Source organism: Eleutherodactylus coqui, chromosome 1 (assembly GCF_035609145.1).
Source record: "Eleutherodactylus coqui strain aEleCoq1 chromosome 1, aEleCoq1.hap1, whole genome shotgun sequence".
Taxonomy (NCBI): domain Eukaryota; kingdom Metazoa; phylum Chordata; class Amphibia; order Anura; family Eleutherodactylidae; genus Eleutherodactylus; species Eleutherodactylus coqui.
Window position 1 is genome coordinate 296,986,734 of NC_089837.1, and position 25,125 is coordinate 297,011,858.

Genomic DNA, 25,125 nt, shown 5'->3' on the forward strand with positions numbered 1-25,125 from the left:
GGATAGTATCTTATAGAAACCCTTCAAACATTTTACCGGCACTACAAGACCTACAGTTTCCGGTTTTAATTTTTGATCCCTTGTTGAATATCGACTAAGCACCAATTCAGTGAGACAACCCCATCACTGTAGAGTCCTTTAATGTAAGAAACAAGGATCTGTCTATGACATTACTTAAATTCCCTTAAAACCTGGGGTGTATGCCATCGGTACCCGATGATTTGTCCATTTTAATCTATTTAAGGCAGCTCTGCACTTCTTCCTGGGTTAGACTGGTGATATAAAGTGAAGAGTTTACATTTTTTCTCTTACCTCTATGAACGGAGGAGAATCTAACTGACCTCTATGTGCATATACTGAAAAGCTGTAAAGTACACAAGGCCACGTGTGGCCATGGACTGCAGGGATGGAGCATGCCTTTAAGGCTAAGAAGGGGTTGCAACCTCCAGTCTGGGGGTAAATTTGAATAAAAAGGGGCATTACTTCAAGGGTAAAAAGTGAGAGAATGGGAGGGGGTAACACATTCTGCAGAGGGACATCGGTACATGCAGTCTGAGGAGAATCTAACGCTCCTCTATGTGTATACATATTGTATTTCTCGGTTTCTCTGAAGTAACCAAAACTTCATAAAATTTTCAATGCAAAAAGGTAAACACCTATACCAAATTAACTCTAGCGAAGCCAGGAATATCAGCTAATATTATCGATCGCTTTCTGCCACAACTTTGCAATTGATATAAACGCAAATGCTACCAATAAATATATTGACTCCTAATAATAAACAGAAAAAAACCCAAAGCAAAAATCAGAAGAACAGTTGACATTCTGTACACCCTTTATTGCTATGTTCTTAATGTAAGGCACTGTGTGTGGATGTGCAAGTAAGAGACAAGAAAAAAGGGATCAAAAGTAGATTAATAAAAACTGTCTAGTTGGGGATCCATGTTTTTTCTAAAATAAGGGACATTCGGTAACACTTTGGTTACTCATTTAAACTTGTCCATTAAGCAGAGAGACTACTATATGTATCTCTAATACATGTAGCGGTCTTAGACTGATAGTTAAGCAAAAAACCTCCAAGTTTTGTTTCATCATTGTTCAAATTCAATTACTACAGCGTAGCTTCCCAACAGACCGGCATCAGCTTTTTGTACCTGAGAAGTAAAACAGTAGACGTGCTCATGTGCCATCATCCGGCCACAAACCTAGACGTCTTCAAGGAGATTACACATACTAGAGCTTCTGCAGAATGAGAAGCTTTAAGACATGATGACTTATGTAAACACTTTTTGTTTTCTAGAATGGATGAGCACCACACAGGGACAAAGCAGAGGAATTGGAGCGTCTACCCAGTCCTCAGTTTTATAATGCAGTGTCCTACTCTTGTGCACAGGATTGGGGTCTGTAGAGAACACTCCTGGGATGGCTGGAAATCAGTGCACTGAAATGAATGAAGACAAACAAACAATGAATTGTGATATAAACCAAAATAAAGAAAATGCACTACAGAAGGAGAAATGCACATGTAAAAAGGACAGCGGTAAAAAGTCCCACATATGCAGAAAGAAATATGATCAGATGAAATGTTTGTATTCAGTTCCATCTATAAATTATTTTACAAGAGCTTTTATTTAGAAATGGTAGGAAAAGATGGCGGAGACATCAGTGACAGCAACTCTATGCTTACATTCCAGCAGATTTCAAAAAGCGGTCACTGCAGAACAAATATCTTTACAAAACAATCATACTAATCACCACCCACAGCGTATAAATAAATGTTGCTCGGTTAGATTAACCCCATTCGATTTCTAGACGATTATCACAGAAATATAACAAGATCTTTACTGCGTGCTTTGGAGAACGCTGCCAAGATGCTTGCGAACACAACATCTGGAGATTGTGAAGCATCCACCGCTGTGTGAATTCCATGTTTTTGATAGTAGTCTACCAGTGGTGCAGTCATAGTGTGATAGGCCTCAAGTCGGGATATCAGAGTCGCCTCATTGTCATCAGAGCGTTTTATCAGAGGTTCACCAGTCACCTGTGGAGCACATGATAGCAAGTGTTAACAGATGGTAATCTTAGGCTCTTTTCAGAGTTCCGTTCTTCTGTAGTAAAGGTTTACTGTGTAAAAGCTACTGAAATCTATGCCGCTCAGTATTGCTGTAGAATGGCCTCTAAGATGTAATGTCTCTGTGCTCCAGAAAGTTACGGAGCAGACTCTGATGTTGTCTATACATTATACATGGAGAAATCATCACAGTGCTAGCGTCTTCCCATCAGCTCAGGGAAAAATTAAAGCTGGAGCCTGCAGAGGATAAAAATGGTGAAAAATACAACATACAAGTCATATAATGACCATACATAGTGTTATTCCTGTTGAGCAGGTAGGCCCTATGGCTCACTGTCAATGGGTGATATTAAAATTGATCAACAGCAAGCCCTGAAAGCAGAGTCTAAGAAGAACCCGATAGGGGAATGGCGTTGAGTATAAATAAAAGACAGACATCATTGGAGCCCATAGATAAATGGCTGCAAAACTATGCAGCTAGCCTTGTTGAGATGAGGACATACTATTGATACTGAATGTCAAATGCTATAAGGTCAAACCGCCCCCCCCCCCCCCCCCCGCCAAAAAACAAAACAAAACACGCACAATGATGAAAGTGCCTCCAGCTGCAGCTCCAAGAAAAAATAATTCTAAGGTATTTAATACCACTATTTTGGGGTACATATAATGTATTGAAAATACAACTTAAAGGGGTTGTCCCGCGCCGAAACGGGTTTTTTTTTTTTTCAACCCCCCCCCCGTTCGGCGCGAGACAACCCCGATGCAGGGAGGTAAAGAAAGCTCACCGGAGCGCTTACCTGAATCCCCGCGCTCCGGTGACTTCTCTACTCACCGCTGAAGATGGCCTCTTCCTCCGTGGACCGCAGCTCTTCTGTGCGGTCCACTGCCGATTCCAGCCTCCTGATTGGCTGGAATCGGCACGTGACGGGGCGGAGCTACACGGAGCTACACGGAGCCCCATAGAAGACTGCAGAAGACCCGGACTGCGCAAGCGCGGCTAATTTGGCCATCGGAGGGCGAAAATTAGTCGGCACCATGGAGACGAGGACGCCAGCAACGGAACAGGTAAGTATAAAACTTTTTATAACTTCTGCATGGCTCATAATTAATGCACAATGTACATTACAAAGTGCATTATTATGGCCATGCAGAAGTGTACAGACCCACTTGCTGCCTCGGGACAACCCCTTTAAGCTGCAAATAAAAAAAACAAACAAACAAACCAAAAAAAAATAAACCACAAACATACATTGACCGAATGAAGTAGAAAAAAAAAAAAAAAATTAGTTATTTAGGCCTCATGTCCCACGGAGAAAATCAGGCCCGCTACAGATTCTCCATGGAACCAGCGGACATAAGGGCTGAAAATAAGAACAAACTTACCTGCTGCAGACCGTGCAGGTCTTCCCTTCTTCGCGGCCGGATCTTCTTTCTTCGGCCTGGCGGATGTGCTTGGCACGCCGGCTGCGTGCCATGCGCCAGGCACATCCGCCGGGCCGAAGAAAGAAGATCCTGCCGCGAAGAAAGGAAGATCTGCATTGTCCGATGCAGGCGAGTTTAATTCTGGTACGGGTCTCCCGCGGATCCAGATGGCTTCAATAGAAGCCTGCGGGAGCCGTCCCCGCGGGAGACCCACACGAAAATGGAGCATGTCAATTTTTTTTTGATGCTCCAGAATTTTTTAAATTCACTTTTATTGACCATCCGCGGGTATTTATCTACCCGCGGGTGGTCAATGCATCCCTATGGGGTGCGGATCCACGTGCGGGTGATCCGCTGCGGATTTTAATTGTTCTTTTGCCCGTGGACATGAGGCCTTAAGGACACTTGTGTCTTTTAGGGGTTAGTGTCTTTTAGGGGTTATGGATCATTAGTAAAAGAACACTTGAATCAATCGTACATTTAAGTTTACAGCCCCCCCCCCCCCCCTCACACAAACATGCAAGCTTGGCTTGCCATTATGTGTATTATAATGTGGACACCATAAGAAACTACAAACAGCTGCATTGCATACTCACATCATCTTTCATGTGCTCTTTAGGAGGATTGAACTCCTCATGGTACGACCGTCCACTGGATGGATGGATCAATCTGCAACAACAAGAATTAAAAGAAGCCTCCAAAGAGAGCTACATGTCCAAATCAGTAATACATGATAATTAAAGGGGTTGTCCCGCGCCGAAACGGGTTTTTTTTTTTTCAAACCCCCCCCCCCCCGCTCAGCGCTTACCTTTATCCCCGCGCTCCGGTGACTTCTATACTTACCGGTGAAGATGGCCGCCGGGATCCTCTTCCTCCGTGGACCGCAGCTCTTCTGTGCGGTCCATTGCCGATTCCAGCCTCCTGATTGGCTGGAATCGGCACGTGACGGGGCAGAGCTACACGGAGCCGGCATTCTGCACGAGCGGCCCCATTGAAGACAGGAGAAGACCCGGACTGCGCAAGCGCGGCTAATTTGGCCATCGGAGGCCGAAAATTAGTCGGCACCATGGAGACGAGGACGCCAGCAACGGAGCAGGTAAGTATAAAACTTTTGATAACTTCTGTATGGCTCATAATTAATGCACAATGTACATTACAAAGTGCATTAATATGGCCATACAGAAGTGTATAGACCCACTTGCTGCCGCGGGACAACCCCTTTAAGGTAAAAGGCTCTCAGATGGAACAATTATTCAAACAAGCAACAGGTAAACAATAATTGTTCAGTCTAAAAGCCACCAGACCAACGATAAATGTTCACTTTTCGTTCATTTCATGCATTCATAAAAATCATCATTGTTCACTCATTATCTAAAAAGCGCTCATTCGTACAGTCACTTACAGAATGAGAACAACCGATTTCTTGTTTGAACGAGCCAACAATGTATCTGCCTGTATAAACAGGCCGCCCGAGCCAACTCCGATGTCATTCACTCATTCAAACTGTAATGTTTTGGTGTAAAAGGACCCTAAAGCATTTATTAGAAGGAAGCAGTAGTAAATGTAAATGGATTCTGGCCATTACCTTCCGCAGATTCTGCGCACAAGCAAAGAGTCGTCCACGCTAAATTCAATGACGGAATCCAACTTTTCGTGTCGTTTCTCCAGAAGACCATCCAGCTAAGTTAATGGAAAAACGGAAAACATTGTCATCTAAAGTCAATATTGCAGAGTATAGAAATACATCCGTCTACCTCTATATAGAAATTCCATTGTGAACATTTTGGAGCGATCTGTGCAGCAGACAGACAACCTGTGCACCACAACGCCACTTTCTCCTGTGGCCTGCAGTAATAGTGAATCTCACAATGTACATGACTGCTTTGAAGTATGTTCGTGTTCGGTCTGGACCCAGCAGAGGCAAGGCTTCAAAATAGTTGGAGAAATAGCATTTAGGCTGAAGATACATGATAATGAGTCATTTGCAAACCTATAGCATATGCTCCCAGAAAGGTGAGGTACCCTGCTTAACCCCATAATGTTCACCAGTATATGAATAATAAAAAATTGCAGTGTCTCATCCTCTTCCCTTGCCACTAAAAAAAAAACCTAAAGCCTTACAAAAACCCTCAGCAGTGCCTCCTGTCACTGCAAGGTACCCCGAGCCTGCAGAGTAGGGAAAACAGGTGAAGGAAGTACCATGCAAGTATCATTAGTAGGCCACTCACATGGAAGTACTAGCAAGGCTCTCATAGGTACAACCAGCATATACAACAGCCCTTCCTGATGCACATACTAAAGTACCCATAGATTCATTTGCTCGTAAATAAAGAAAATAAAAATAAGTATACATTACTGGAAAATGTAAAGTTTTGTTCATGTCTGAATAAATCAAGTGTACAAGTATAAGAGGCTTTATAATATAATATAGGGGAGAGCAGGGTAATAAGGGCCAATTCCACAGTCGCTCCTACCAAAAGCAGGGAGCCTATAATTTTTATGTAAGAACCTCAGCTCATTAAATGTATATGGTAAAGATTACAAACTTGGTACTTGCAGATTCACATGCCAGAATGGAACTTTAGATCATTATTTAAAAAAAAAATAAAAATTTATTTGATTAAAAGTAGAGATGAGCGAACCTACTCGGCCACGCCCCTTTTTCACCCGAGCGCCGCAATTTTCGAGTACTTCCGTACTCGGGCGAAAAGATTCGGGGGGTGCCGTGGGTGAGTGGGGGGTTGCAGCGGGGAGTGGGGGGGGGGGGGGGGGGAGGGAGAGCGAGAGGGTTCCCCCCCCCCCCCCGTTTCCCGCTGCTACCCCCCGTGCCGCCATGCCTCCCCCCCACCCCCGAATCTTTTCACCCGAGTACTGAAGTACTCGATCGAGTAATTACTCGAAACGAGTACGTTCGCTCATCTCTAATTAAAAGTTCCGTGTGTTGACCTTATTTTTAAAGTTCCATTTCGGCTGCGAATCTGCAAGCACCAGGTTTGTAAGTTTTACCATATGCACTCATGAGCTTCCTGCTTTTGATAGGAGCGGCTGTGGAATTGTCACTTATTACCCCATTCTCATATATTGGTGGGTAGAGATGAGCGAGTATACTCGCTAAGGCAAACTACTCGAGCCAGTAGTGCCTTAGTCGAGTACCTGCCCACTCGTCTTTAAAGATTCAGCTGCCGGCGCGGGTGAGAGGCGAGTTGCGGCGGTGAGCAAAGAGGAGGGAGGGGGGGGGTGAGTGAGAGAGAGATCTCCCCTCCGTTCTTCCCCGCTCGCTCATCTCTATTGGTGGGTCATCTCTCCTGAGTGTGTTCTGTGCATGCATCTGTTAGTACCCCATTGTTTTGTCACATGTGGGTAATAAGAGACTTTTACGTCTGTCATTGTTTCTTGACTTAAAATTGCTGCACAAACCTCTCTGTCCTTCCTGGATGCAGCCAGGAAGGACAGAGGCTACCACTAAGGCTGGAGCTGCTGCCAGATTCTCCTTGTTTGTTATTTTGTTGTGTTGCTGACCTCTCTGCAAAGCCGGGCAACTGGTGATTAGTGCTAGTGCCCGAGCATAGGAAGGGACCTTAGATTACATGCCGGTACCCTGACAGATTGGGGGGTCTGCAGCCTTAGAGATCTAGGGGCAATAGTGAGCAGCCAGGTTAAAAACCTATCTGGCATCACGACAGATTGTTGTCAGTTTTCTAAAGAAAGCCCTAGATTGGTCTCTGGCAGCACACGTGCTTGTCTAGAAACAGACATTAGCATACGTGCAGCACAGCTGTAACCAACTAAGGTGATCCTTATAGATTATCATTTGGTTACATAGGGTTACGAACTCATAATTTATTAATTGAGTGTGCAGACGCTATCTAATTTTTGATCTTATGCACTCCATACAATTAATCCCAATGCTGTTCAAAGAACTCATGGGATTGAAGTACTTAAACAGAGAGTTGCGGATCCTGGTTATTATCTGGTTCTATGCGTTTGGTAACACTGCTCCTGATGAATCGCGTGAGCGAAGAAACGCGTTGAGCATTGTATATAGAGAGAACAGAACCAAAAAGAGAGATTACTCGTCTCTATTTTTGACAAATTCATTATTTTTTCAAAGGATCAGATTTAATCGATATTATATCTCTGTATATCCACAAACCAGTGAAAAACGCAGAAACATCATTTAATGCGCGTTTTTCACTGAAGCTGGTGTGAAATCACCCAAAGATCCAAAAGAGTCTGCAAATACTTTATAACACATGAGATATACAGAGAATAATGAGATGCATCATCTGCATACGTAATAACAAAGTTCTTTTATGAAAGCCTTCCTTCCCGTTTAGGATTTTAGACGATATTATTTAATTAAAAGTTAAGTTTTATAAGAATAAAAATAAAACTAGGATTACAGTCTGTGACAATAGCTAAAGCATACACTGTTCCTCTGCAGCGGTGATTTTTTTTTTTTTTTTTTTTTTTTTAGAGTGCTCATCAAGCAATTTATATTCAATGAAAGCCATGCCTGCAGTTACCAGCGCTGGCCACTACACAAAGGTCGGCGCGGAGACTTGCGCTTTGACTTCTGTTATTGCAGCGCTGACAGTATGCGCCCACTCAGCTGATCAGTCGGGGACCCGAGCGACAGACCCCAGCCGATCAACTATTGATGACCTATCCTGAGGATAGGTCATCAATAGTATTTCCACAGACAACCCCTTTAAAGGTGGATTTCTCTGTTGTGGTTGAGAAGCACATTTGAGAACTGCATGCAGTTTCACTGCAGTGTTGCAATGCGGTTACCGACCATGCAGCTTCCATAGGTGAAACACGTAAACCAAATACATTTCATCTGTAAAAACCACATTCAGTTTTCAGATACAGTTATCCATCACAAAATCTGAACATACTGTAACTCTTTCCAATCCAATTTTGGATTCAGGGTTTCCTAAAAGGCTTTCTCTTTTTGCTGTTATACAACGATGCCATCTGCTGGCTAAAGCCAGTCAGTGTGCGCCAGAGAGGCTCCGACAGCGGAGTGGCTGGCAATAGATGGTAAGAATACCCTGTCGGGCGTCTTCTTACATTGGAGCTGTACAAGCTCCAATCAGAATGTAGAAAGACGTCAGACAGTGGATTGGAAAGGGTTAAGAAAGAGTCTATTATAACAGGGGACACATATAAAGACATTTCAATCACACAGAAATTACCATCTCTGCTTGCTTGACAGTGCGAGGAAATCCATCTAGTAGAAATCCCTTTTTACACGGTGGTGTATCAAGATTCTTTTCAATCAGCTCCACCACCATTTCATCACTGACCTAAAGACAGAAGAAAAGAGTCATTCATGCTGCCAATACATACACTAGTGGCATAGTAAGTGTGTATAGCCAATGTGGACGTAATGACCAGTTTTCCAGCATCCATTGTAGTCTTCAAGCGTTTGCCCAACTCAGATCCGGAAGCCACCATGGCTCTCAACATATCCCCTGTAGCAAGGTGACACACACAGTACTTCTCTGCCAGCTTGGGAGCCTGGGAAAATAGAAATATACTCATATTATACAGAAAATCAATCAATAGCGTTGTAACAGATGAGCAAACGCTGTATTTTTAAGCAGATTGACTTATTCAACTTGTTACTGCGACAAATGTATGACTGCGTACTCCCATGATGAATCTGTCACAACACACTTCACGGTCATTAGCTTTCACACTGGATAAAAGTACAACACATTTTTCAAGCCATAGTTTGTGTGCAGTTGGACATGTCATTTGTCCACGGCAGTTTACCGTTGCTATGGAAAGCGCCGGCACCTGTCCACGAGCGGAGAATCGTTGCAATTCTCCGCTCATGGCGGGCAATTCACAGCATGCGGTCAGCCTATCTATTAAAGGGCTGACCGGCGGAGATTTGGCGGCGGCTCCTGCTCCCGGGCGGCAACCTAAAGGAGTTTTGTGACATTCCTTTCTAAGCGTTCCTATTACCAAGTAAGGCCCAATGTTCACAGGCGGATTTGATTTGAAGATCCACAATTCAAGCCGCCCATAGGGCACCTCAATAAAAACATGCAGATTTGATTTCCGGATTCTGTATGCGGAAAACAAAAAAAAAAAACAAAACAATCGCAGCATGCTCCATTGCGGACGGCTTCCATTGAAGTCAATGGACACCGTTCGATCTGCGGCCCGTCCGCAAATGACACTTTTCGACAGGCTGCAGATTCCACAGGAAAGCAGGAGTTTAAAAACAAAAACAAAAAAAAAAAACACTGTAATGCACTTCTGCACATATCCGCAGTACAAAAAAAAAAAAAAATAGAAGACCCGGACAGGCACACAGTGTCCTCAGCCAAGGGCTCCCGCATGCAGAATCCGACTCGCCCGTGGACATGAGGCCTTATAAACACAGCATGAACTTTAGAACATGTTATGTTTGCTGTCCAGTTGGGGATTTGGGAAAATGTCACACATGTTGCACAATGACAGAAACAATGGAGTGTGCGCTGTACATGAGATTACTTAAACAGCTGTTTGAGGTCATACATGTCAATGCTCATTAATAAAAAATAACCTTCCTCCATTTATAGATTTGTCACACACCATACTGAGAACTGCCACTCAAGTTGGAAAAGTCCAAAGCGGTCTGCGTTGCCCTCAATAACTGTCTGAAGTGTTCATAATAAACTGTGTGTTCTGTACAACAGTGCAATCAGCATTATGTGCATTAACCTGAGAAGGCCGGCGAAGAGTTGGACCGAGTGTAGTGACTTTTCAAAGGTCAAACATTTGGACTAGAGGCCAGATTCACTGCTTACTGGCATCATAGCCTGACAAAGCTTACACATCACATTACAGGACCCTGAAGCTCAGATTACTTTATAGTCAGTAGTGCAAAGGTAGAGCAACTCACAGCACTAGTTACATGGCAGCTCTCATATTTCTGACACCTTTGGATTATGAAAGGTGTGATCATATTGGGTACTATGGACAGTTTATTGTACTAGTTTTTATAGATCTCCCCAATTTATTGCCTATTATCTTCTAAAGATTGGTAAACACTTTCAGAGATTATTCGTACTAAAAAGTCCATGTTCTGTCTGCAAAAAAAAAAAAAAAAACACAAAATAAACACTGTCCGTGCACTGTGTGACATAGAATGTTAAGAGTCGGAAGGGACTTCTAGGGTCATCTAGTCCAACCTCCTGCTCAGTGTGGGATTCACTAAATCATCCCAGATAGATATTTGTCCAGCTTTTGTTTGAACACTTCCATTGAAGGGGAACTCCCCACCTCCCATAATAACCCGTTCCACTCATTGATCACCCTCACTGTCAAAGTTTTTTCTAATATCTAATTTGTGTCTCCTCCCTTTCAATTTTATCCCATTGCATCTAGTCTTCCCTTGTACAAATGAGAATAGGGCTGATCCCTCTGCACTATGACAACCCTTCAGATAGGGTGCCTGCACACGAGCAGAATTTCAAGCGCGTGATTTTAGGCACATAATCCGCCCCAGACCGCAGCCAATATACTCCTATGAGGATCCGCAGTTGTCCCCAGACGGACAGATGTGTATCGCGTTTTTTCACGCGCGTGAAAAAATCTGCGACCTGTTCTAATTTTGGTCGGATCATGCGCGTGAAGCCTCCAATACAAGTGAATGGGTGCGTTTTTTCACGCAGTACATCCGCAGTGCAGCTGCGGATGGAGTCACTGGTTGCTATGACTACAGGAAATAGGCATGGTAGGAGGCGTCCCAACACACAGCACAGAGCTTCACAGGCACATTTCAACTGCAGATCTGTCGTTTCAGTCCCCTCATCTACCAGAGAGCAGCCAGCAGACACCAGCCTGCCACAAGCCATAATGATCGACATGGGGAAACTTGTGGCAATCATGCAGGACTTCCCCAGCCTATGGGACAGTAACTCCCCAGAATACCTCGACAAGAACAGAAAGGAACAATCCTGGCGTCTACTGTCTGCGCAGGTTTATGGGGATGCGTGGACGAACGCAGTAGAAGCAGAACAGAAGAACTTGCGTGAGTATTATTCGCTATTGCGTCAAATGTACTTTTTTTTTCATTTTAACCCCTTAGTGGCCAAGCAGTTTTACGTTTGTTTTTATTGTGCTTTTTTCCGTCCCCACTTTTAACCCCTTAGTGACGGAGCTTTTTTGCTTTTTTCCTTTTTTTCCCCCTACTCCCTAAAAAAATCGTAGTTCCTTTATTTATCCATCGACGTCGCTGTATAAGGGCTTGTTATTTTTTTGCGGGACGAGTTGTATTTTGCAATGGCACTATTTATTGTACCATATAATGTACTGAAAAACCTTTAAAAATTGTAACCGGAGAGAAAAAAAAAGACTTTCCACCATCTTTCGGTGCGTCCCGTTTCTGCAGCGCGCAAAGTGCAACAAAAACGACCCAATATTTTTATTCTATGGGTCAGTACGATTACTACGTTACCAAACTTATATAGTATTTTTATAGTACGTCTGAAAAAAGTTACATCAACCATGCCCACAAAGACATCTGCTCACTGGGTGAAAGCATGTTGCCAGAATAATTTAACGGTGCTCGCACAAGCAAGAGGGACAAAACGGAGTCTGGGTGTTGGTTTTTAAGCTGTTTTCCAGGGAATGGGTAGTTCTCTAGGGGTTGGGTTTACAATAAGGGTGTCTTCCGGATTTTTCTGCGCGTTTTTTTCCGCAACACATCCGCGTATATCCGCGCGTGATTTTTCACGCATCCGCACCTATCCGCAAGCACATTTAGGTACCATACGCGCGTGAAAATCCGCTAGTGGAATCCGGAACGCTCGTGTGCAGGCGGCCATATTTGTAGTCCACTATTAAGTCTCCTCTCAGCTTTCTTTTTGCAAGCTAAACATTCCCAGATCCTTTAAACGTTCCTCATAGGACATGATTTGCAGACCGCTCACCATCTTGGTAACTCTTCTCTGAACTTGCTGCAGTTTGTCTCTTTTTTAAAGTGGGGTGCCCAGAACTGGACACAATATTCCAGATGAGGTCTGACTGAGGAATAGTATAGGGGGGATAATTACCTCACGTGATCTAGACTCTATGCTTCTCTTAATACATCGCGTAGCTCCGCCCCATGACGTGTGCCGATTCCAGCCTCCTGATTGGCTGGAATCGGCACACGTGACAGGGCGGAGCTACGCGATGACGCGTACAAGGGGGCGGAGCCAGAACACCGCTGCTGCCGAGCCGAAGGCAGAAGACCCTTCTGCGCAAGCGCGTCTAATCGGGCGATTAGACGCTGAAGTTAGACGGAGCCATGGAGACGGGGACGCCAGCGCAGGGAAGGTAAGTGAATAACTTCTGTATGGCTCATATTTAATGCACGATGTATACCGTATATACCGGCGTATAAGACGACTTTTGAACCCCGAAAAATCTGCTCTGCAGTCGGGGGTCGTCTTATGCGCCGGTAATACAAAAAAAAAAAAAAGTGTAAAAAAAAAAAATTTTATTACTCACCTCCCACGGCGTTCTGTCGCGCTCCGGCAGGATGTCGCTCGCTCCGGCAGGCTGTCGCTGGCTCCTCGTCCCCGCCGCAGCATAGCTTTCTGAATGCGGGGCTTGAAATCCCCGCTTCCAGAAAGCTAATACACACGCCGGCAGCCATGACAGCATTGAATGGCTGTGATTGGCTAAAGCACACGTGGCTTCAGCCAATCACACTATTCAATGACATCATTGAATGGCTGTGATTGGCTGAAGGCGCACGTGTTAGCAATCACACCCATTCAATGATGTCATTGAATAGTGTGATTGGCTGAAGCCACGTGTGCTTTAGCCAATCACAGCCATTCAATGATGTCATGGCTGCCGGCGTGTGTATTAGCTTTCTGGAAGCGGGGATTTCAAGCCCCACATTCAGAAAGCTATGCTGCGGCGGGGACGAGGAGCGAGCGACAGCCTGCCGGAGCGAGCGACATCCTGCCGGAGCGCGACAGAACGCCGTGGGAGGTGAGTAATAAAATTTTTTTTTTTTCTCCACTGAATACCGGCGTATAAGGTGACAGTTGGGGGGTCGTCTTATACGCCCCGTCGCCTTATACGCCGGTATATACGGTATTACAAAGTGCATTAATATGGCCATACAGAAGTGCTGAACCCCACTTGCTTTCGCGAGACAACCCCTTTAAGTACAAATGAGAATTGTGCACTCCTTGCTAGTCGATCAGTTTCAGCCGGCATAAAAATCTGCGCCGACTCGTTCACTTGTTGTGCAGTTTAAACACTGATCGTTCAGTATATCACATAGGAATGTGAATCACTGAAGGACGTCCGCTCGGGCAAACAAGAATCGCGAGATCCTGAGCCCGTGTAAAAGAGCCTAAGGTCTCATCAGAGAAATTGGACCAGAATGGTGCATGTTTAAATTTTAACCTGAAACACAATAATAGTCTGAATTTATGATTTTAACCAAAGGGCTTTTTTCAAGGAACACATCAAGGACAGACAGCTGCTCTGCAGCACAGAAAGCAAATTATGGTTTGAAACTGGATGCAAACTATTCCTACAGGTGGCTCCACTTTTGTAGATTACCTTCAAACCTTCTGATTCTACCTCACCAGTGCTGGAACAGACTGCATTACAACACTTTCTAGAGCAGGATTTAGACCATTTTGCCCTTCAGGACAAAGTACATTGCTACCATAATGGCAAAAAAAGGCATTTAACAAAAAAAGACAACAGACAGACAATTATAACCCTAAGAAGGGTAGGTCTGTCTTACAGAAAAGTTGCTAAGAAAGCCGAAGTGGAAGTCATTACAGTTTCCTATAGCATCAAAAGGCACTTGGAAACTGGAGAAAACTGAAAGGAAGAGTTATATTTCAACTGTGAAGAGAAGACTTCTATCTGCAGGTTTCACAGGTAGAGAATCAGTAAGAAAGACACTGCTAAGATTGTAAAATTTAACAAAAAAAAAAAAAAAAGTACTTGCCTGGGCCAACCAACACCTCCAGTGGACTATTAAAAAGTGGAAGAAGCTCTTATGGACTGATTAATCAAAATTTGACATCTTTGCTACATCATACAGGGTTTTTTTTTAGAACGCCTTTACGTAAGTGAAAGGATGGTTCATGAGTGTGTGACATCAACTGTCAAACATAGGAGAGAAAAAGTGATGGTTTGGGGCTCTTTTGCTGGATCCAGAGTTGGCAACTTGCATACTGGACAAAAAAAGGCTAGCACAGCATTTTGATACAACATGCAATACTCTATGGGGTATGCCTAGTTGGTCAGGGGTTCATATTACAGCAAGAAAAGGATCCAAAAACATCCTTCTAGGTTGTATCAAAACTACTTAAAGGGGTTGTCCCGCGGCAGCAAGTGGGTCTATACACTTCTGTATGGCCATATTAATGCACTTTGTAATGTACATTGTGCATTAATTATGAGCCATACAGAAGTTATAAAAAGTTTTTCACTTACCTGCTCCGTTGCTAGCGTCCTCGTTTCCATGGAGCCGACTAATTTTCGCCGTCTAATGGCCAAATTAGCCGCGCTTGCGCAGTCCCGGTCTTCTTTTTTCAATGGGGCTGCTCGTGCTGGATGCCGACTCCGTGTAGCTCCGCCCCGTCACGTGCCGATTCCAGCCAATCAGGAGGCTGGAATCGGCAATGGACCGCACAGAAGCCCTGCGGTCCACCGAGTGAGAAGATCCCCGCGGCCATCTTCATCAGGTAAGTAAGAAGTCACCGGAGCGCGGGGATTCAGGTAAGCGCTCTCCGGTGTTCTTTTTTTAACCCCAGCATCGGGGTTGTCTCGCGGCGAACGGGGGGGGGGGTTGAAAAAAAAAAAAAAAACCTGTTTCGGCGCGGGACAACCCCTTTAAGAAAACAAGAAGAAGCCAGTAGGCTTCAAAGAATGGAATTGCCTGCACGGTCTCCAGACGAACTCCATCGAGCTTGTTTGGGATGACCTGGACAGAAGGGCGAAAGCAAAGCAACCTACAAGTGCAGCACATTAGTGGGAACTTTTGCAACAATATTGGAAATAAATTTCTGAACAATATCTGAAGGAAATTGTGGAAAGAATGCTTCAAAATCTAAATTAATTCGGTGAAACAAAGTTAATCCATTATTTTGAATCACTTTAGCTTGTTTGGTCTACGCTTTCATTTCAAAGTGCATTTTGTTAGAGCTGGCCAGGGCAGATAGACAGGGACTCTCTATCCCAACCCTCTCCTGTGTCCCTATTACTTGCCCCCCTGGGCTAAGGCCCCAGGGCGACAACTGGGCGACGGTCCATATGCTGCACTAGTGTCTAGGATCCTGGAAAGGTGGGACTGGGAGACAGACAGGTGGGAACCCGAAGGTAACAGGGTGTAATCAGCAAGAATCAGAGAATAGTCAAAACCAGGCAGGGTCAGAACCAGAAAGTATGTGCGCAGTACCGAAGGATAATCAGAGGCGAAGTCAGGGGCAAGCAGTAATCAAACACTAATGGTGAAGTCAGTGATAGCGGGTGTTGGCAGAACGGATCAAAACCAAAACAATGGCAATGAGAAACTGGCCGACCAGGTTTATATGTAGAAGTCCCCGCCCAGGGGACGGGGGTGTCACATGACCCCCAGGGGGAGTGCCGCGCGGCCGACCAGTGGACGGGCGCACCGCCGGCCGCCGCGACCAACCACCAGAGTGGGGGGAACCCTGGACAGAGACGCTAGCCCACGCCCCTGCACCCCTGGTGGCAACCCCAATTCTAACACATTTGATCTGTGCCTGGAAGAAAGGCATACTGTACATGACACTTTACATACTACTAATAGATCATGGGTGGGAGTGGGACACGGCTATCATGCTACACAAACAGGTTATTCGAGAGGAGTTAGTATTTTGATCCATAAAACAATCCCTGCCAGTGTTACTCTAGCAAAATTGATTCGGAGGGGCGTTGTATTGCACTGCAAGCTTTAACCTTATCACTGCCTCCTAATTTCTTTCTATAACCCACCACCATATAATAGTGTAATCATAAGGAAACTATTTGAATATATAGGGGGTTTACAGATCTCCCCGTTCTTGTGATGGGTGACTGTTATAGACCTTTGGTGGGATAAGTTTACAGTAGTTAGCCCGGTATCAAAAATCTCCTGGGATCATTGGGGACTGTCTACTTTAGACCGGTGGCGAGTTAGAAATATAGGGGTCAGACAGTATACCTGCCATCTTCTTTAACTCAAATAGACTTAGCAGCGGGTAATGATTCAGGTGTAATAATGCGCCAGCAGTTACCATATTATCTCGCTCTATTTCAGATCATACGCCCATACTAGTGGAACTTAATTATGCTGCCGCCAGTAATCTGTGCCGTAAGCCCTGGAAATTGAATGCTTGCTGGCTGAATGTTATTGAGGTTGCAAGACTTACTGGGTCATTAAGGACTTTATAGCCATAAATTATGGAAATACTAATATGTGTGCAGAATGGGCTGCTAATAAGGCCTATCTAACTTCTGAATATTACTTGTACTAAAAGGTTGTGACGACAGTCTGGTCAGGAACTTCAGGGCAGATTACTAGAGATGCAAAGTACAATTAAAAAAGGTCTTCACATAAAATTAGAAATGTTACAACTTGTGAAATATGGAGGGTTAACGCTTACTATTTGGCTTCTCAAATGCAACACTTTCAGTGATGGGAGACGGAGGAAGTAGCTGAAGCTTTTGGGTATTGCTGAAATCTTTTTTTGGGAACCATGTATGGCTCCCTACCTTGACCCTTAAAGGGGTTCTGTCATTAGACAACAAAAATTCTATACTCACCTATTCCTCCCCAGCCAGTCTACTTACCGCACCTTCTCCTCTCTCCTGCAGTCCCCCTGGGTCACTTCACCTCCAGCCGGCTGATTCTTTATCTTCCGGTGACGAAGCATGCATTAGCTGCAATCTCTCCTTCCTGCAGGGCAATGTACGCTATGTCACTAGAGACATAGTCTTCACAGCCTGGCAGGGAATGCCGAGCTATTGCAGAGACTGTGCTGTCTCTCTGCAATAGTATATGAACTCTTGTGGCAAGATAGTGCGCATTTGCACTCAGCAATAGATCGGCATTCCTTACTAGGCAGGGAACTTTACGTCACCAGTGACATAACCTACACTGATCTGCCAGAAGAAGATTGCAGAGCAGAGAATGGATGCATCATAAGTAGTGATGAGCGAGTATACTCGCTAAGGGCAATTGCTCGAGCGAGCATTGCCCTTAGCGAGTACCTGCCCGCTCGAGACAAAAAGTTCGGGTGCCGGCGGCGGGCGGGAAGCTGCGGGGGAGAACGGGGAGGAACGGAGGGGAGATCTGTCTCTCCCTCTCTCCTCCCCGCTGACTGCCGCTACTCACCGCTCCCCCGCGCAGGCACCCGAACCTTTTGTCTCGAGCGGGCAGGCACTCACTAAGGGCAATGCTCGCACGAGCAATTGCCCTTACCGAGTATGCTTGCTCATCTCTAATCATAAGAAGAACAGGAACCAGACGGCTTGCGGTGATGTGACCCGGGGGACTGGAGAAGATACGGTAAGAAGACGGCCTTAGGAGAAATAGGCAAGTATTTTTTTGTTGTTGTTTAAATGACAGAACCCCTTTAAGCATAAAGTTTGGTGCAAAGCCAGAGAAGCCCCGGGCATTAAACACTGTACACATTATACATTGCTTCAGGAGACTCCTAGGCTCTGAGAACTGCATAAATTAAAAGACTTTGAATCATGGAGGAGCCTGGGTATTTGGTGAGTTTCACATATAGTGCGTGGATCAGAGATAAACCTATTTACAAGCCAAGTACGAGTTGCTACATGCGCACTTCTTTAAATATTTGCAGTTCCGGCATGTTTCTGGAAGGGTGGATCACTCGCTATATGCCAGCAGAGATGATCGGTTCAGCAACCTCCACAAAAGGGAGAGAAGTGCATGTGCGAGCGGCCGGTCACTGACTGTCAGTTTTGTAAGCCACTCATGTCATATGGAATGTCACATCTGATTGCCTTATGTCATCTCTGATGGTCTCTTGTCACTGCTGGACTGTTTGTGACATGATGTGAGATGATGACGAGATCCAAAGAAGGCAGAGACAACTGTTCCTATGCTTGGATTTATTGATGGAAACCATGGATAACTGCACCCATTTCTGGAGAGTTATTAAAAGGGAGATTGGAGGGAGAGGGGAAGGAGCTGTTTGGTTATTGCAAAAGGTCCCGCTGCGGGATAGCCCGAGATCACTTATGATCTCGCGCTATCCCCAGGACGTAAATTTACGCCCTGTTGCGGGAAGTACCCCGCTGCCAGGACAAACTTACACCCTGGAGCAGGAAGGGGTTAAAAGAAAACATTTTTAAAAAATGAAGGTGTTCTAAAACTTTTGACCGGTAGTGTAGATCCCATTTTATGATTTCCCCCAATTCAGTCAAATATACCCGCCATTGTAGAAAATCCAGATGTGATGTGATGACTTGTTTACGCCTGCAGAGAATTTCAGCAAAAAATCAGCTTTTTTACAAAGCGCTGCGGATTCTGATTCCGCAATATATCTATTTATGCTGAGGAGTTGCGGTGCAGAATATAAGCCTAAGGCCCCCTGTCCACAGGCGAGGCGGAATATCACTAGCGATATTCCCCGCCGGGTAGCAGGGGAGAGAACTGACAGTTCTCTGCGGTGAGCCTATCTGACAGATAAGCTCACCGCGGAGAATCGTAGCATGCTGCGATTTGAGTCCTGCGATCGGAGAATTGCTATGACAGGGGGCTGCGCTTTCCATAGCAACGCTATGGAAAGCGTGCACTGCGGTACTCGCGGCCGGATTATCACGGCAAGTAACGCAATGCTCAATCACTCCTGGACAGGAGCCCTTAGGCCTCCTGCAGACGGCTGGGTCGGATCCCGTTGCAAGGATTCTTGCAGCAGGATGCGAGCCGTGCCCCTGTAGTAACCACTGCAGCTCACCTCCCCTGGCATCTCCTCCGCTCTATGTGCCAGCTACCGCCCAGCCGGCGTGTCAGAGGTGACGTTTCTGTGTGAGCCTCGCACACAAATAGGACATGCGGCAATTTATTTACTGTGCGAGTTTTCACTCGCTCAAATCGCGGCCGTCTGCATAGTTTTGCATAAACTCATGCAATCCTATGGCAGCGGGCATGGGTGGAAATTCTGTGGGAAATCTCACGCAGGATTCTTGTCCGTGTGCATTCACCCTTAGGCTGGGTTCTCACCAATGGCAGAGATTTAGCACAGAAACGTCACGAGATTTCTGCAGCAGAAAGGCAGCTTTGAAGCCTGCGCCGTTCGGCTGTATTCCGCAGCAGCGATCTCGCCCCTTAAAGGAGAGATGGGCACAGCGGAGATGGTGATACAATTGACATGCCATGGATTTGAATTCCGCACGGCCTGTCAGTTTCAGCATGGCTTGGCCACAAATCTCATACACTTTGCTGTATAGTCGCAGGTTTAAGATTGCAGGCGGAATTTCCGTGCAGAAATTCCACCCCGTGTGAGCGCAGCCTTAACATACAAAGGTTGAATTTTGCTGTTATTGCACACAAAAAAGAAAATTGCGGTCGGATCTGCCTCATGTAGGTGCGGATTCGGTCACCATGAAACTCTTGCGGAATTGCTGCGGGAATTCCACTGCATACACGATTAGTAAGAGAACTGCATAAAAAGCAACTCCCTAACTGCATTTAATTGCAGGTCATTGCAAGTAGCTGCAGTTATCAGTGACTAGCCGCAGTGCACACATCCCACCGCCGGCGGCGCTGCTGAGAGTAATAGCAGCACTCCATAGGTCACACAATGACGAGCGTCTCCTCACTGAAGGGCACAAACCCCGCTCACCGACCAATCACAGGCCGCCACGTCACTACCCACCGGCCGGCGGTGTCCTGCAGACTAGGTGGACGGTAGAGGACGTGCTAGTAGTAATGTAACGTGCGCTCTCACACGGCTCCTTCTTACCTGAGTGCCCTTCCCGGCTCCCGGTGGCCCCAGTAAAATGGCTCTGATCCCGTCCATTACTGAGCCCCGCTCTGAGCCTTCCCTGGGTGCCATGTTTCACGCAACAGAGCGGTCAGTTCTAGCCTACTACTCACGCCGAAACTAGACCACACCCACTCTAACATCTGATTGGCTGTGCCATGTAGGCAGAACTCGGCATGTCGTGCCTATTGGCTAATATGTCTGCCTATAATGAACCATATTTAGCCAATAAGGCGGCCATTGGAGGATATTCCGGCAGTGGGCTGTACTGAGAAGGCGGGAAGCGGAAGGTCACGGAGGTGTCCTAGGGGCTGCGGGACACGTGGCTAACTGTGGGCGTGGCCTGGTCCCTGCCGGTGTCGCCGTGTTGCTCAGTAGTGCTGGAAATTCTGGCACTCTTGACTCTTTATTGACTCTTAACGCTGTTGTGCCTGCTGTCCTGCTGATAATGGACCCTGTAGGCAGCAGTCCTGACCTTATCTGTACACACAGTCACTAGTGCAGCGACGGGACCTGTAGCTAGGGGGCGACATTCCACGGGACCTGTAGCTAGGGGAGACACCGCACAGTGACCTGTAGTTGGTTGGGCCACACCGCACAGAGACCTGTAGTTGGGGGGGCCACACCGCACAGTGACCTGTAGTTGGGGGGGCCTCACCGCACAGTGACCTGTAGTTGGGGGGGGGCCTCACCGCACAGTGACCTGTAGTTGGGGGGGCCTCACCGCACAGTGACCTGTAGTTGGTTGGGCCACACCGCACTGTGACCTGTAGTTGGGGGGGGGGGGGGGGCACACCGCACAGTGACCTGTAGTTGGGGGGGCCTCACCGCACAGTGACCTGTAGTTGGTTGGGCCACACCGCACAGTGACCTGTAGTTGGGGGGGGGGGGGGGGCACACCGCACAGTGACCTGTAGTTGGGGGGGCCTCACCGCACAGTGACCTGTAGTTGGTTGGGCCACACCGCACAGTGACCTGTAGTTGGGGGGGGGGCACACCACACAGTGACCTGTAGTTGGGGGGGGCCACACCGCACAGTGACCTGTAGTTGGGGGGGGCCACACCGCACAGTGACCTGTAGTTGGGGGGGGGGCCGCACCGCACAGTGACCTGTAGTTGGGGGGGCCACACCGCACAGTGACCTGTAGTTGGGGGGGGGGGGGTAACACCGCACAGGGACCTGTAGTTGGGGGGGGGGGGCACACCGCACAGGGACCTGTAGTTGGGGGGGGGGCCGCACCGCACAGGGACCTGTAGTTGGGGGGGGGGCACACTGCACAGTGACCTGTAGTTGGGGGGGCCTCACCGCACAGTGACCTGTAGTTGGGGGGGGGCCTCACCGCACTGTGACCTGTAGTTGGGGGGGGCCACACCGCACAGTGACCTGTAGTTGGGGGCGGGGGGGGCACACCGTACAGTGACCTGTAGTTGGGGGGGGGCCGCACCGCACAGTGACCTGTAGTTGGGGGGGGGGGGCACACCGCACAGGGACCTGTAGTTGGGGGGGGGGGGCACACCGCACAGTGACCTGTAGTTGAAGGGGAGCACACCGCACAGGGACCTGTAGTTGGGGGGGGGCACACCGCACAGGGACCTGTAGTTGGGGGGGGCCTCACCGCACAGTGACCTGTAGTTGGTTGGGCCACACAGCACTGTGACCTGTAGTTGGGGGGGGGGGGCACACCGCACAGTGACCTGTAGTTGGGGGGGGGGGGCCACACCGCACAGTGACCTGTAGTTGGGGGGGGCCACATCACACAGTGACCTGTAGTTGGGGGGGGCCTCACCGCACAGTGACCTGTAGTTGGGGGGGGGCCACACCGCACAGGGACCTGTAGTTGGGGGGGGGGGCCACACCGCACAGTGACCTGTAGTTGAAGGGGAGCACACCGCACAGGGACCTGTAGTTGGGGGGGGGGCACACCGCACAGGGACCTGTAGTTGGGGGGGGGGGGGGCACACCGCACAGTGACCTGTAGTTGGGGGGGGGGGGGCCACACCGCACAGTGACCTGTAGTTGGGGGGGGGGCCACACCGCACGGTGACCTGTAGTTGGGGGGGGCCTCACCGCACAGTGACCTGTAGTTGGGGGGGGGCCACACCGCACAGGGACCTGTAGTTTGGGGGGGGGCACACCGCACAGTGACCTGTAGTTGAAGGGGAGCACACCGCACAGGGACCTGTAGTTGGGGGGGGGGGGGGGCACACCGCACAGTGACCTGTAGTTGGGGGGGCCTCACCGCACAGTGACCTGTAGTTGGTTGGGCCACACCGCACTGTGACCTGTAGTTGGGGGGGGGGGGCACACCGCACAGTGACCTGTAGTTGGGGGGGGCCACACCGCACAGAGACCTGTAGTTGGGGGGGCCACACCGCACAGTGACCTGTAGTTGGGGGGGGGGCCTCACCGCACTGTGACCTGTAGTTGGGGGGGGGCACACCGCACAGTGACCTGTAGTTGGGGGGGGGCCGCACCGTACAGTGACCTGTAGTTGGGGGGGGGGGGCACACCGCACAGAGACCTGTAGTTGGGGGGGCCACACCGCACAGTGACCTGTAGTTGGGGGGGCCTCACCGCACAGTGACCTGTAGTTGGGGGGGGGCCTCACCGCACAGTGACCTGTAGTTGGGGGGGCCTCACCGCACAGTGACCTGTAGTTGGTTGGGCCACACCGCACTGTGACCTGTAGTTGGGGGGGGGGGGGGCACACCGCACAGTGACCTGTAGTTGGGGGGGCCTCACCGCACAGTGACCTGTAGTTGGTTGGGCCACACCGCACTGTGACCTGTAGTTGGGGGGGGGGGGGGCACACCGCACAGTGACCTGTAGTTGGGGGGGGCCACACCGCACAGTGACCTGTAGTTGGGGGGGGGGCACACCGCACAGGGACCTGTAGTTGGGGGGGGGGGGCCACACCGCACAATGACCTGTAGTTGGGGGGGGGGGGCACACCGCACAGTGACCTGTAGTTGGGGGGGCCTCACCGCACAGTGACCTGTAGTTGGTTGGGCCACACCGCACTGTGACCTGTAGTTGGGGGGGGGGCACACCGCACAGTGACCTGTAGTTGGGGGGGGCCATACCGCACAGTGACCTGTAGTTGGGGGGGGCCACACCGCACAGTGACCTGTAGTTGGGGGGGGGGCCGCACCGCACAGTGACCTGTAGTTGGGGGGGCCACACCGCACAGTGACCTGTAGTTGGGGGGGGGCACACCGCACAGGGACCTGTAGTTGGGGGGGGGGCACACCGCACAGGGACCTGTAGTTGGGGGGGGGCCGCACCGCACAGTGACCTGTAGTTGGGGGGGGGGCACACTGCACAGTGACCTGTAGTTGGGGGGGCCTCACCGCACAGTGACCTGTAGTTGGGGGGGGGCCTCACCGCACTGTGACCTGTAGTTGGGGGGGGCCACACCGCACAGTGACCTGTAGTTGGGGGCGGGGGGGGGGCACACCGTACAGTGACCTGTAGTTGGGGGGGGGGGGGGCCGCACCGCACAGTGACCTGTAGTTGGGGGGGGGGCACACCGCACAGGGACCTGTAGTTGGGGGGGGGGGCACACCGCACAGTGACCTGTAGTTGAAGGGGAGCACACCGCACAGGGACCTGTAGTTGGGGGGGGGCACACCGCACAGGGACCTGTAGTTGGGGGGGGCCTCACCGCACAGTGACCTGTAGTTGGTTGGGCCACACAGCACTGTGACCTGTAGTTGGGGGGGGGCACACCGCACAGTGACCTGTAGTTGGGGGGGGGGCCACACCGCACAGTGACCTGTAGATGGGGGGGCCACACCACACAGTGACCTGTAGTTGGGGGGGGCCTCACCGCACAGTGACCTGTAGTTGGGGGGGGGGCCACACCGCACAGGGACCTGTAGTTGGGGGGGGCCACACCGCACAGTGACCTGTAGTTGAAGGGGAGCACACCGCACAGGGACCTGTAGTTGGGGGGGGGGGCACACCGCACAGGGACCTGTAGTTGGGGGGGGGGGGGCACACTGCACAGTGACCTGTAGTTGGGGGGGGGGGCCACACCGCACAGTGACCTGTAGTTGGGGGGGGGGCCACACCGCACGGTGACCTGTAGTTGGGGGGGGCCTCACCGCACAGTGACCTGTAGTTGGGGGGGGCCACACCGCACAGGGACCTGTAGTTGGGGGGGGCCACACCGCACAGTGACCTGTAGTTGAAGGGGAGCACACCGCACAGGGACCTGTAGTTGGGGGGGGGGGGGCACACCGCACAGTGACCTGTAGTTGGGGGGGCCTCACCGCACAGTGACCTGTAGTTGGTTGGGCCACACCGCACTGTGACCTGTAGTTGGGGGGGGGGGGGCACACCGCACAGTGACCTGTAGTTGGGGGGGGCCACACCGCACAGTGACCTGTAGTTGGGGGGGGGGCACACCGCACAGGGACCTGTAGTTGGGGGGGGGCACACCGCACAGGGACCTGTAGTTGGGGGGGGGGGCCACACCGCACAGTGACCTGTAGTTGGGGGGGGCCACACCGCACAGTGACCTGTAGTTGGGGGGGGCCTCACCGCACAGTGACCTGTAGTTGGGGGGGGCCACACCGCACAGGGACCTGTAGTTGGGGGGGGCCACACCGCACAGTGACCTGTAGTTGAAGGGGAGC

At 49.1% G+C, this 25,125-nt stretch overlaps 1 protein-coding gene across 2 annotated transcripts; it reads right to left on the reverse strand.

Annotated features, from left to right (window-relative positions):
* Window positions 1-817: 817 nt before the first annotated feature.
* On the reverse strand, window positions 818-20,620 carry AK2 (adenylate kinase 2). 2 transcript variants are annotated; one of them, XM_066573882.1, is made up of 7 exons: window positions 20,464-20,620; window positions 8,894-9,019; window positions 8,695-8,805; window positions 5,079-5,173; window positions 4,090-4,162; window positions 1,846-2,041; window positions 818-1,441 (listed from the first exon to the last, which is right to left on the reverse strand). In XM_066573882.1, exons 1-7 carry the CDS (start codon window positions 20,554-20,556, stop codon window positions 1,434-1,436), a joined length of 702 nt encoding a protein of 233 aa, XP_066429979.1. In that variant the 5' UTR covers window positions 20,557-20,620; the 3' UTR covers window positions 818-1,433. The 2 variants fall into 2 exon arrangements, with proteins under 2 accessions (XP_066429979.1, XP_066429970.1); XM_066573873.1 differs by lacking the exon at window positions 818-1,441 and having other exon boundaries at window positions 1,611-2,041.
* Window positions 20,621-25,125: the final 4,505 nt, after the last annotated feature.